An 11,278-nucleotide genomic window follows, 5' to 3' on the forward strand; every position below is an offset into this window, starting at 1 on the left:
TTCCGTCCGATGCACACTCAGTGAGGAGCAGGCCAAAGTAGTTCCTAGTAACTTTGGGAGCGACTGAGGCGTGTGTGTTGTGGGGTGGGTGGAGAGAAACAACTAGCAATCTACACAGTTGCCACCAGATGGCGGTACAGATTAGCGTAAAGGTCACAATTCTTTTGGCCTTAAATTGGATATTAAAAGTCAAAGTGATCTTTAAAGGGGCCTTTCTCTGTGTCTCTGTCTCTCTCTCCCTCCTTCCCTTTCTCTCTTCTTTCCTCTCTCTCTCTCTCTCTCTGTCTCTCTCTGTCTCTCTCTCTCTCTCTCTGTCTCTCTCTCTCTGACACACACACACACACACAGTTTCCCTTTTCTCTTCCTCCTTCTTTTCCTCCCTCCTCTCCCTTCCTCCCTTCTTTCTCTTTCTTTTTTCTTTCTTTCTCGCTGTTTCTTTCTTCTTTAATTCCCTCCCTCTGTCCCTCCCTCCCTCTGTCCCTCTCTCCCTATGTCCCTCCCTCTGTCCCTCCCTCTGTCCCCCCCTCTGTCCCTCCCTCCCTCTGTCCCTCCCTCCGTCCCTCCCTCCGTCCCTCCTCCGTCCCTCCCTCTGTCCCTCCCTCTGTCCCTCCCTCTGTCCCTCCCTCTGTTCCTCCCTCTGTTCCTCTCTCTGTCCCTCCCTCCCTCTGTCCCTCCCTTCCTCTGTCCCTCCTTCTGCCCCTCCCTCCGTTCCTCCCTCTGTCCCTCCCTCCCTCTTTTCTTTGCTATTTTTGAAGTCAGGATCTATCTGCAGTTCATGCTGGCTGGAGTTCACTATATAGGTCAGGTTGGCCTAAAATTCACTTCAACCTCCCTACCGCAGCTTCCTGGATTAAAGGCACGAACCATCATGTCTGGCTAACAGTGCTTTATTTATGATGGCTTCACAAGGTGTCACTAGGGAAGTATATTCATTCAACAATTTAAATGCTTAATATACACCAGACACTCTTTAGCTGCTTGAGTATACCAGTGAACCAAACAGCCCTGGTTTTCACTTTACTGGGGGAAAAAGAAACACTAAGTACTGAGTAAATCCTATATTGTGTTAGAAAGTGCTGTGATATATGGTAATTATATATGTATATAAAATTATGTCACATATAAAAATAAAATTCTAGGACCAACAGTGAGGGGAACATGGCCCACACACACAGTAAGAGGAGACCCCTCTTATTCATGAGCTGATCAGCCTTTCCTTCTGTCCAGGTTTCATTTGATGGGATGAGTGGCACCCACAATGGGGAGCACAGTTGGCTTTAGTCAGTTACCGATTCAAATGTCAGTCACATCCTAAATACAGCATCATAGAAACTCTCTCTGATGTATTGCCCAAAGGTTGGGGCACACAAAATTAACCACTGCATGTCACTTTCTAGTTCCTGAGGGGAATGTATCTGAGAAGTCATGCCTGAAAAAACAAAACAAAGCAAAGCGAAACAAACAGGATTATCTCTACCAGGGAATCATATGAAGGTAGGCCTATAGGCTGTTTACCTAGCCTATTTCAGGGATTGGAAGGAACATTACACCACACACACACACACACACACACACACACACACACACACACACGCGTGCACGCGCGCTCTAGCCAGCTCCCTGCTCTTGTCTCTCTCCTCTCTGTTTTTTCCTGCTCAGTTTATGTGTTGTATGTCTTTCCTATATCTCGTCTTTCCCACTTTTTCTATCTGTTTCTACTCTTGGTCCTGCCTTCCCCATTTTAATCTTTTCTCTTTTGGGGACTCAGTTTCTCTAGTTGTCATCTCTGCCTCTAGCCAGGACAGGGTTAACACCATTTCATCTCTTGCCTCCGCCCATCTAATTAAACTCAGTTCCTGTTTCTATAAATACTGAGGTGTTGCTGAGAGTCTGGCCCAGTGACTTAGACCTTGAGAGCTGGCGTTGGTGCAGTAAGTGGCCTCTGCTCTCCGGGCACCCTACGTATGCCGTCATGTCTCGTTCTTTTGTTTTCTCATCTTGGCTTCTTGCTTAATCTCTGGTGCTCTGGTTTCTGTTTCTAGCCTGATCTTGGCTAAGGCTTTGGGCAAGTCAGTTCCCATTCCTGCCGTTTCCTCTGAACTCCAGGGAGTGCTCACAGAGCACCGCGGTTGGGATTTGGAGAAGGGATTAAGGTGCACAGGTGAGAGAGCTGGCTTCCTTCACCCCCTGGCTTTCCCATCCCCTACCACCGCTGCCTTCAAGCCCTTTGGAGATCCTATAAGCCGTACATCGTATAGAATATAACTTCTGTTAGACATGCTTACATCCATCTTCTGACCATGAGACCCACACAGTTGTTTCTCCTTCCCAGAGCCTTTCTCACCGAAGCCACCCTCCGGCTTTCCCTCTGTTTAGGGTCCTAATCCAGTTCCAGTCTCAATTCCCCCTCCCGCCCATTTGAGATGTCTAGCCTGATCTCTCTTTTGGATGCTTTTTGTTGGCATTTAAAAATATCCCTTTTCTGTGTGAGAACAAAGACCTTTCCTTGGCCTAGCATTTCCCCATCACTTCGCAGAGTCCCTTCATGGAGAAGCTTCCTGAAAGACTACACATGTTACCTCCATTTCTTTGCCACCTATCTTTTCCCCAAGATGATCTATTGTTTCATCTCAGTGATACATGTGTATGTATCAGAAATTCAATTTATTACAAAGTCTGTGCCTTCAGTTTTCATTTTTCTCACCATCACCATCCTTCTTCCCCAAGGCAACTACTTTAAATTTTTAACTGTCTTATGTCTTTGTACACACACACACACACACACACAGACAGACACACACACGAGAGAGAGAGAGAGAGAGAGAGAGAGAGAGAGAGAGAGAGAGAGAGAGAGGCAGACAGACATATTATGTGTTTGTCGCATATGTGCATATGTGTGTGAGTGTAGGTACTTTGTGTGTGCACAGGCCAGAGGATGTCAGGTATTCTGGACTATAACTCTCTACCTTGTTCCTTTGAGACAGGAACTTTCATTGAGCTTGGATCTAGGTTAGGGGGCAACAAACCTCAGTCATTCTCATGCACCCACCCTCAGTGGTTTTACATGGGTGCTGGAATATGAATTCAAGTCCTCACACTTGCTTCTCAGGTGCCATGCTTATATAGACAGTGTTCTTATACACTGAACCATCTTTCTAACCCTGCTGCGTCTTTGTACTTCTAAACAGTACACACACAGCTGCTTTTTGACTCAAGGTTTTAGGTGTCACTCATTGGCCTTTTACCCTAATCATTCCATTACCATCCTTTCTAATGTTAAAAAACTGACTTTATGCATATGGGTGTTTTGCCTGCATGCATATCTATGCACCAGGTGCATGCCCAATGCCCTCAGAGCCCAGAAGAGGATATTGGACCCCCTGAGACTGGAGTTGTAGATGGTTGTGAGTTGCCGTGTAGTGCCGGGAATCAAACCCAGGTCCTCTGGAGGAGCAGCCAGAGCTCCTGGCCATGGAGTCATCTTTCCAGCCTCTCGGCTGTTGTCCTCTCATTGAGGTTATAATAGAGATCGTAGCCATCCAGTGGCTGTTCTATTGTTTGTATGCAAACATTGTTCGCCTAAGTGCTTTAGCTTGCTGTGTTTTATGTCTTATTCTTTTGTTGCTCCTAAAATATTTATTTTACTTTTTTTTCTAGCTTTCTGGTAACTTACTGTTGTCTGTACCTTTTGGTTGTCTCTCCATAGCTTTTTCAGGAAGACAAAGGCATCAGTTAAACTACCAATCTGTTGCTCTTTTCATCTAGAAGGCAATCTTTTTGGAGAAACTGGTCCACATTTAGGGAGAGGATGATGTCCCTACTCTCTAGACCAACTGGCCAGCTGTCTTTTAGGCGCATTTAGGAATGTGTTTGTACCTCTGCTTCACAGTTCCTGTTTCCTTCCTTTTTCTTTCTTCCAGAGCCCACCCTGCAGTGGCTTCACCAGTCTGGAGAAATGGCACAGTGGCAGAGGGTGTGGGGACAGTGCTCCACTTCCTTTGTCAACCACCCCAGTCTGGACTAGGGTCAAGTTACCGAGAGGACAAACTCTTTCAAGGAGGGATGTGGACCATCTTCGGTTCTTTCTTTTGGTCATGCCTTTGCTCCCTCCCTTGTTTCCCAAGTTTAATGTTTGCAAATGAGGTCAAGTTTCTATTTCTTTCTTTCTTTCTCTCTCTCTCTCTCTCTCTCTCTCTCTCTCTCTCTCTCTCTCTTTCTCTCTCTCTCTCTCTTTCTTTCTTTTCAGTAGGGTTTTTCTGTGCATTCCTGGCTGTCCTGGAACTCACTCTGCATACCAGCCTGGCCTCGAACTCAGAGGTCCACCTGCCTCTGCCTCTTAAGGGGTCAAGTTCTCTCCTGGTGAACAATTGCTCATGCCAGCTGACGGATCTGATGTGGAGGCATCAGATCTCTGCTTCCTTGCTCACTGAGGTCCTTCATGTGTTCCAGTCCCACCCCCACCCCCCCTACTGTGCCCATAGACAGACAGTACATGTTGGAGAATTCACACCTTTACTTGGAATTCTGACCTTACCAGATAATCATTAATTGGCGGGTTTTGGGTAAGAGGACCCAGGCTTGGCCAGCAGAGCTGAAAATGGACCTGTTGTAGCTCTCCTGGACAGCTAGCTTTTTGTCCTCTTGCCCCAGGGAGCTGAGTCATTCTCCCATCTCCAGCTCCTCAAGCCTGAACTTGACTGGTCCAGGGCTCTGTTGTTGTCGTCTTCTTGTTCTGGAATGCGTTTCCCCAGAACGGGAGCTTTGTAGGGAATCCCCAGTGTTCCTGTGTCCTAATGTGTTGCTCAGAGGTTTATTCCTTTCCCTGGTATTCAGTCAAAATACTGATATTCGAGTCACAGCAAGCCCATTACAAAAGGCTTTTCTGAGCACCGCATCACACTTCCACAATGGCTTCCTCATGACGCTGGATGACAGGTGTCTCCTGGATTCCGAAGTCTCCTCTTAGTTACTGTTGTTCTCCTTCCCTTAGCAGATGCTGGGTTCAAGTCTAGCACTAATAGTGTCTGTTCCCTTAGCCTTATTTGAACTTGACTCCTTACCGGGAGACCAATTTTGGACGCTGTGTGTGGCTGTGCTTATGATGTTGGTGTACAAAGCAGTGGACTGAGGATGGAGATTTCCTGTTTTCTGTCTCTGTGGTCTCAGCAGATAACACACGTTTTGGAAATAGTCACAATCAAAGACATGTTCACTTATGAAATTAAAAAACTTAAACATTTTTTTTCTTAATGATAATTTAAGGAGGCACTGAGTGTCGATGGGCGCCTGGGGATACTGCTTAGCTGGGAGAATGCTTCCCTAATACACATGAACCCCTAGGCTCAGTCCCCGGCATCCCACAAAGCCAGGCATAGTACCGCATGGCAGTAATCACAGTACTTAGGAGGCAGAGCCAGGAGGATCAGAAGTTTAAGGTCATCTTCAGCTACAGAAAGAGTTTGAGGCTGACCTAGAAAACATGAGACCCTATCACACACAAACATGTCTATAAGTAGGAAGAAAGGGAGGAAGAAAGGAAGGGAGGAAGAAGAGGAAGGAAGGGCAGAAGGAAGGAGGACCTTCTTGACAGTAACCCACACAGTCATACTTACTATCTGATAGAACAGGGATGATTAGACAATTTCCCCTGTGAAGTCAGACAATCACCCACTTGCCTTTCTCAGAGCTTTGTCTACCTAGTCTCTGCTAAGCCTCTGCTCCACAGACTGCCAAGCACCAACCAGGCAGGGTGGAGGAGGAGTCTCCAGGCTGCTTCCCACTCAGCCTTGTCTCACTACTTCTCACTTCCAGGTGGCTGGCTGAACTCTGACCACCATGGCCTTGGCACAAGCCAGCAGCCCCCGGGAGGCGTTGCTCTGGGCCTTGAATGATCTCGAGGAGAATAGTTTCAAGACGCTGAAGTTCCACTTACGGGCTATGACCCAGTTTCATCTGGCCCGAGGGGAACTGGAGGGTCTGAGTCGGGTGGAGCTCGCATCAAAACTGATTTCGATGTATGGAGCTCAGGAAGCCGTGAGAGTTGTGAGCAGGAGCTTGCAGGCCATGAACTTGATGGAACTTGTGGACTACCTCAGCCAGGTTTGTCTGAATGGTGAGTGCAGCCCAAGGGAGGGAAGTGAGGTGGCACCAAAGACACCCCCAGGCCCCACAGATGCTAAGAGCCTGTAATCTATACCTTCCATTATCCTGTCCTCTCCTTATTTGGGGATCTGCAGAGTCCCAGGGTCTCCAGACAAGGGGTCTGAAGAATGTTGGGTGCAGTCCCTGAGCGGAAGGCAGAGCTTTATGATGTCTTATGGCTAAAGAACCTCACCTCCTTATTATATTCGCTGTTTCTAGAGAAGGGGAGTGGATGGAGAACAGTATTGGTGGAGTGACTTCCACTAACCAGAAACAACAGCCTCAGAGTGTGCGGGGTCACACCTCCCCAAATTCATAAACAGCTAGACTGCTGTTCATGGAGAAGTCAGTGGGCTCATGTGAACCTAGAAAGTGATGGGGCCTAAATGGCTACCTGGTCTATTTTTGGGGTGGGGCGGCAGGGTGCAGAGGTTGTATTGGCACCTGTGATCTTTCCCAGGTTCTTTTCATTCCTGAGACCTTCTGTGCTGCAGACATGGGAGTGGGCAAGCTGTGACGATAGATCAGCCAGTAAGGGGCTTGTAACAGAGACACAGCAGTTCAGTAGCAGAGTCCATGCTTTTGTTGGCTTGTTCGCTTTTGTTCAGCTGTGGATTAAGCTCTGACCCACCCCTTACCAGGAACAAACTCGGCTCCTGCACCAGCTTTCAGCTTCCCTTCGCTCCCCTCTCTGTCCTCACCTGGCCCCAGGAGGAAATTTTACAGGATTCCTCAGGAGCTTGCACATTGCACACACACTGATGTTGAGGTGCACACACCCCTTCCCCCCAGAATGCACACACTCTGTCAGCACAGTCTCATGAACATGTGTACGTACAAATGTACTTACTTTCAAAACATGCCTACACACATCACACCACACACACATCACACCACACACACGCATCACACACACCGCACACACCACACACGCACCACACACACACACTACACACACACCACATACGCATCACACACACACACCACACACACCACACGCACCACACACACACACACACACACACACCACACAGTAGTTTCACTTCATTAAGTCACAGCTATAAACTTCAAAGCAACACAAGTTAGAGAGGGCAGGAGATGAGACTAAAGAGCAAACTCGTGAGGAAGAGTGGATGGGGGGAGATGTGGAAGGGAGGTGAGGCTAGGGGAAGGGAGGAGAGGAGGGAGGGAAAACTATGGTTGGTATGTAAAATAAATAAATTTTTAAAAATGAAAAAGAGAAAAATTCAATCAAAAATAAACAAACAAACAAAAAAAAAAAAGCAAACTCAGGGTTTGAAGGGTCAGTTTGCCTTTTGTTGTTCCCGTTCCGAAACCCGAAACCCCATTTATGTTACTCAGATTACAGGAAAATCTACAGAGAGCACGTGCGCTGCTTGGAGGAGAGGCCAGATTGGGGTGTTAACAGCAGCCACAACGAGCTGCTCCTGGTGGCCACATCAGGTCCAGGGAGTCCTGGATCACCTTCCTGTTCGGACCTGCAACAGGACTTGGGTCCAATCAGGATGGAGGCTTTATTTGCTCCGGAGGCGAAGTCCTGCTCAGCCCCTCCCATAGTCGTGATGCAAGGATCTGCAGGCACCGGGAAGACAACACTGGTCAAAAAACTGGTGCAGGACTGGGCCAAAGGGACTCTGTATCCAGGCCGTTTCGATTATGTTTTCTACGTGAGCTGCAGAGAAGTGGTCCTGCTGCCCAAGTGTGACCTGTCCAGCCTCATCTGCTGGTGTTGCGGAGATGATGAAGCTCCAGTCACGGAGATTCTGAAGCAGCCTGAGCGGCTCCTGTTCGTCCTGGATGGCTATGACGAGTTACAGAAGTCCAGTCGTGCGGAGTGTGTACTACACATTCTCATTAGGAGAAGGGAGGTACCATGCTCCCTCCTCGTCACCACTCGGCCGCCGGCTTTGCAAAGTCTGGAACCCATGCTGGGTGAAAGGCGACATGTCCATGTTTTAGGCTTCTCTGAGGATGAGAGGAAGAATTATTTCAACTCCTATTTTATGGATAAGGAGCAAGCGAGAAATGCCCTTGATTTTGTGCAAAACAATGATGTTCTCTACAAAGCATGCCAGGTTCCGGGCATTTGCTGGGTGGTCTGCTCCTGGCTGAAGAGGAAGATGGCAGGAGGCCAGGAAGTCTCAGAGACACCTAACAATAGTACAGATATCTTCACTGCTTATGTGTCTGCCTTCCTGCCCACTGATGGCAATGGGGACAGCTCTGTGCTCACCCGGCACAGGGTCCTGAGGAGTCTGTGCAGTTTGGCAGCTGAGGGAATCCAGCACCAGAGGCTGCTATTCGAAGAAGATATCCTCAGAAAGCACAGCTTAGATGGCCCCAGCCTTACCGCCTTCCTGAACAGCATCGACTACCGCGAGGGGCTCGGAGTCAAGAAGCTCTACAGCTTTCGCCACGTCAGCTTCCAGGAATTTTTCTATGCCATGTCCTTCCTCGTGAAGGAGGACCAGAGTCAGCTGGGGGAGGCAACCCGCAGAGAGGTGGCGAAGCTGGTGGAGCAGGAGAGCTCTGAGGAGATGACCCTCAGCCTGCAGTTCTTGTCTGACATGTTGAAAACAGATGGCACTTTGAGCCTGGGGCTGAAGTTCTACTTCAGAATTGCCCCCTCTGTAACACAGGAACTGAAGTATTTTAAAGAACAAATAGAAGCCATAAAGTACAACAGGTCGTGGGATCTGGAATTCTCTCTCTATGATTCTAAAATAAGGAAGCTCACACAAGGTATCCAGGTGAAAGATGTCACCGTCAATATTCAACATTCAGATGAAAAGAGACCTGGCAAGGAGAGGCTGTTTTCAGTGAAAGGCAGCTTTGGGAAGGGGCGGGTACAAAGTCCTCTCTTGAAAACCAACACTAGCATGAAGAAACAAAAGGGGGCTTCTAATGGGAAAAACAGAGGGGCAGAGGAGTCTGCCCAGCTGGTTAAAAACAGTAGACTGGCAAGTACAGAAAAGGGGCGTACAGAGATAAAGGGTCAGGAGGGTGGTGGGGTGGAGGGACAGGAGGATGGGGAAGGACAGAGAGTTAAAAAGGATGGAGAGCTGAGAGAGCCGATGAATGGGTAACAGAGAGAGTGAAGGACACAGTGACAAACAGAAGAGGGAATCACATAATCAAAGACCAGGGGACTCACAGAATGTGTGTAATGGCTCATTGGGAGCAGCCAGCCTTTACCGTGGGTGTCTAAAGTTTAGTTAGCTAGCATCTCTCCTGCTAGGAGCTGATCAGTACCTCTTGTGGTGTGAGGTCGCTTTAAGTAGTCTCTTCTATGTTTAATCAATGACTAAGACTTTTAAATCTGATATTAGCTTCCTTTATAAATAAAATAAACTGTTTAAATTAATAAAGCGGGAATTATATGCATTCTGTAAAATGTGGGCATATGTGGAACACACCTGTGCTGGACACAGCAGAAAGTCCTGTTGACTCTGTATTTGTGTTTCACTGTTGCTTAAATAAAGACTAGCATCTGATTCTTTCTAGAAATGTCTATACTTTCTATTGTTAAAAGTGGGTTATGGATTGTTATGGCCCTAAACACTGGTCTTGGAAGTTCTACTATGACTTGACTTAATTCTGTACTAATATGATCACTGTTAGCACCAGTTATGCCATCAACTGTCTTTCCTCCATGAAAGGAGGATGCAATTCTAAGAACAGGTATGTCATTCTTCTCCTGCTCTGGGACTCTAGATAGAGAAGGGAAGAAGAAAAGGATTCTTGTTGCAGGTCTAATAAGTTGACTGAACGCATTTCATAGTTGCGGAGCTTGTGGTAGGGTCAGGAGCCCCACCTATTTTCAGATTCCTCAGAGAGTTCTTTGTCCTCTGCTAGCCATGCAGAGGCCTACAGAGCCTGCCAGCATGGGACTTAATCTTCTCAGCGGCTCTTGCTGGCTCTAGCATGACTGAGTATGGGTCCCTTAGCATCTCACAGAAAATCTATAGGATTCTTGCTTTTCTCATTTTTCCCCCCTATGAATTGATCCCTCAGATCATCTGCCAGACATGCCTAAATGTCTGAGTTCAGGATCCTAGTCCTTGAATGGTGAGCTTAGGACCCTGTAGCCCTGACTATTAACTGGTTTCCATATGGGAAACATGGTGACCTGACATTTGACAATCATGCCCATGAAAGGGGAACCCGTAGATTGTGTGTATATACAGAATATGTCTAAGAAGCAATCTGTGTGCTTGTGAGCTTTTGTAGAGAGCAATTGATAACTGGATTACTGACAGCCAGTTGCACTTATTGGTACCCATTGAGATAGTCTGTGTGGTCTCTCCAAAGAAGTGATGCTCTCAGAAGACCAACCTTTGAATGTCATGGAAAAATTGGAAATAATGAAACAGGTGCACAGCCATATCCGTGCATGTTCTTGGTGCCAAGGAGGCCTGTTTAAGCAATGTGAATCTAATACACAATTATGACTGTAGACAATGTTCAAAGATTTCACTTAGGAGTCATAGTCAATTCAAATTGGCTTGGGTAAAAAAAAATGATCCAATACTTTTATAAAAAGCCAGAAAACAATAAAAGAAGCTTCCTGAATTCTAGTTTTGAACATTACTTGCTCTATGTTTCTGTTTTGAAACATGGTCTGTTGGTGGAGGCTGGTTGCTGCCTCTGAAAGCCATGTACATTGCTCCATTTTCAGGCACACAGTGGGTCTATATTGTCATTAAGAAAGTTGTAGCACTCTGCTCACGAACCCCATTCAAGTGCTGGGCCTCCTGAAAGGGCCAGAGTTTGTGCTGGCAGCATGAACCAGGAAGCCACTGTTTTAAAAGAAGCTTCAGGTTTTTATTGCACCTCTCCTCTCTTAAAGGAGGCATGGTGCTCCTGCTGCAAGCAAGCAGAGCCTACCCTATTCTTTCCAAGCTCTCTCAGGTTTTAAGTGGGTTTAGTTGGTCCCATGTTGGGCGCCAGTTTATAGCTGGAGGCTGCTCATTTGTTCCCCTCTGCTCAGACCCAAAATAATTACATAGAAACTATATTAGTTAAAACACTGCTTGACCAATAGCTTTAAATGTATTGCTAACTAGCTCTTATATCTTAAATTAACCCATTTCCATTAATCTGTGTATCAACACAT

General features: G+C 47.0%; 1 protein-coding gene across 1 annotated transcript; it reads left to right on the forward strand.

The window, feature by feature from the left end:
- The first annotated feature begins 1,902 nt into the window (after nucleotides 1-1,902).
- Nucleotides 1,903-9,248, forward strand: Nlrp10 (NLR family pyrin domain containing 10). The gene is made up of 3 exons (XM_057779596.1): nucleotides 1,903-1,931; nucleotides 5,812-6,112; nucleotides 7,504-9,248. The coding sequence occupies exons 2-3, from the start codon at nucleotides 5,836-5,838 to the stop codon at nucleotides 9,246-9,248; spliced, it is 2,022 nt and encodes a 673-aa protein (XP_057635579.1). The 5' UTR covers nucleotides 1,903-1,931; nucleotides 5,812-5,835.
- Nucleotides 9,249-11,278: the final 2,030 nt, after the last annotated feature.

The sequence above is a fragment of the Chionomys nivalis genome, chromosome 8 (genome assembly GCF_950005125.1).
Source record: "Chionomys nivalis chromosome 8, mChiNiv1.1, whole genome shotgun sequence".
Classification (NCBI taxonomy): domain Eukaryota; kingdom Metazoa; phylum Chordata; class Mammalia; order Rodentia; family Cricetidae; genus Chionomys; species Chionomys nivalis.

Excerpts from the sequence above, each read along its gene's own strand:
- Nlrp10 (XM_057779596.1), top strand. The coding sequence starts at position 5,836 with ATGGCCTTGGCACAAGCCAGCAGCCCCCGGGAGGCGTTGCTCTGGGCC. Across the intron at positions 6,113-7,503 it reads CAGCCAGGTTTGTCTGAATG|ATTACAGGAAAATCTACAGA; the intron begins GTGAGTGCAGCC and ends TATGTTACTCAG.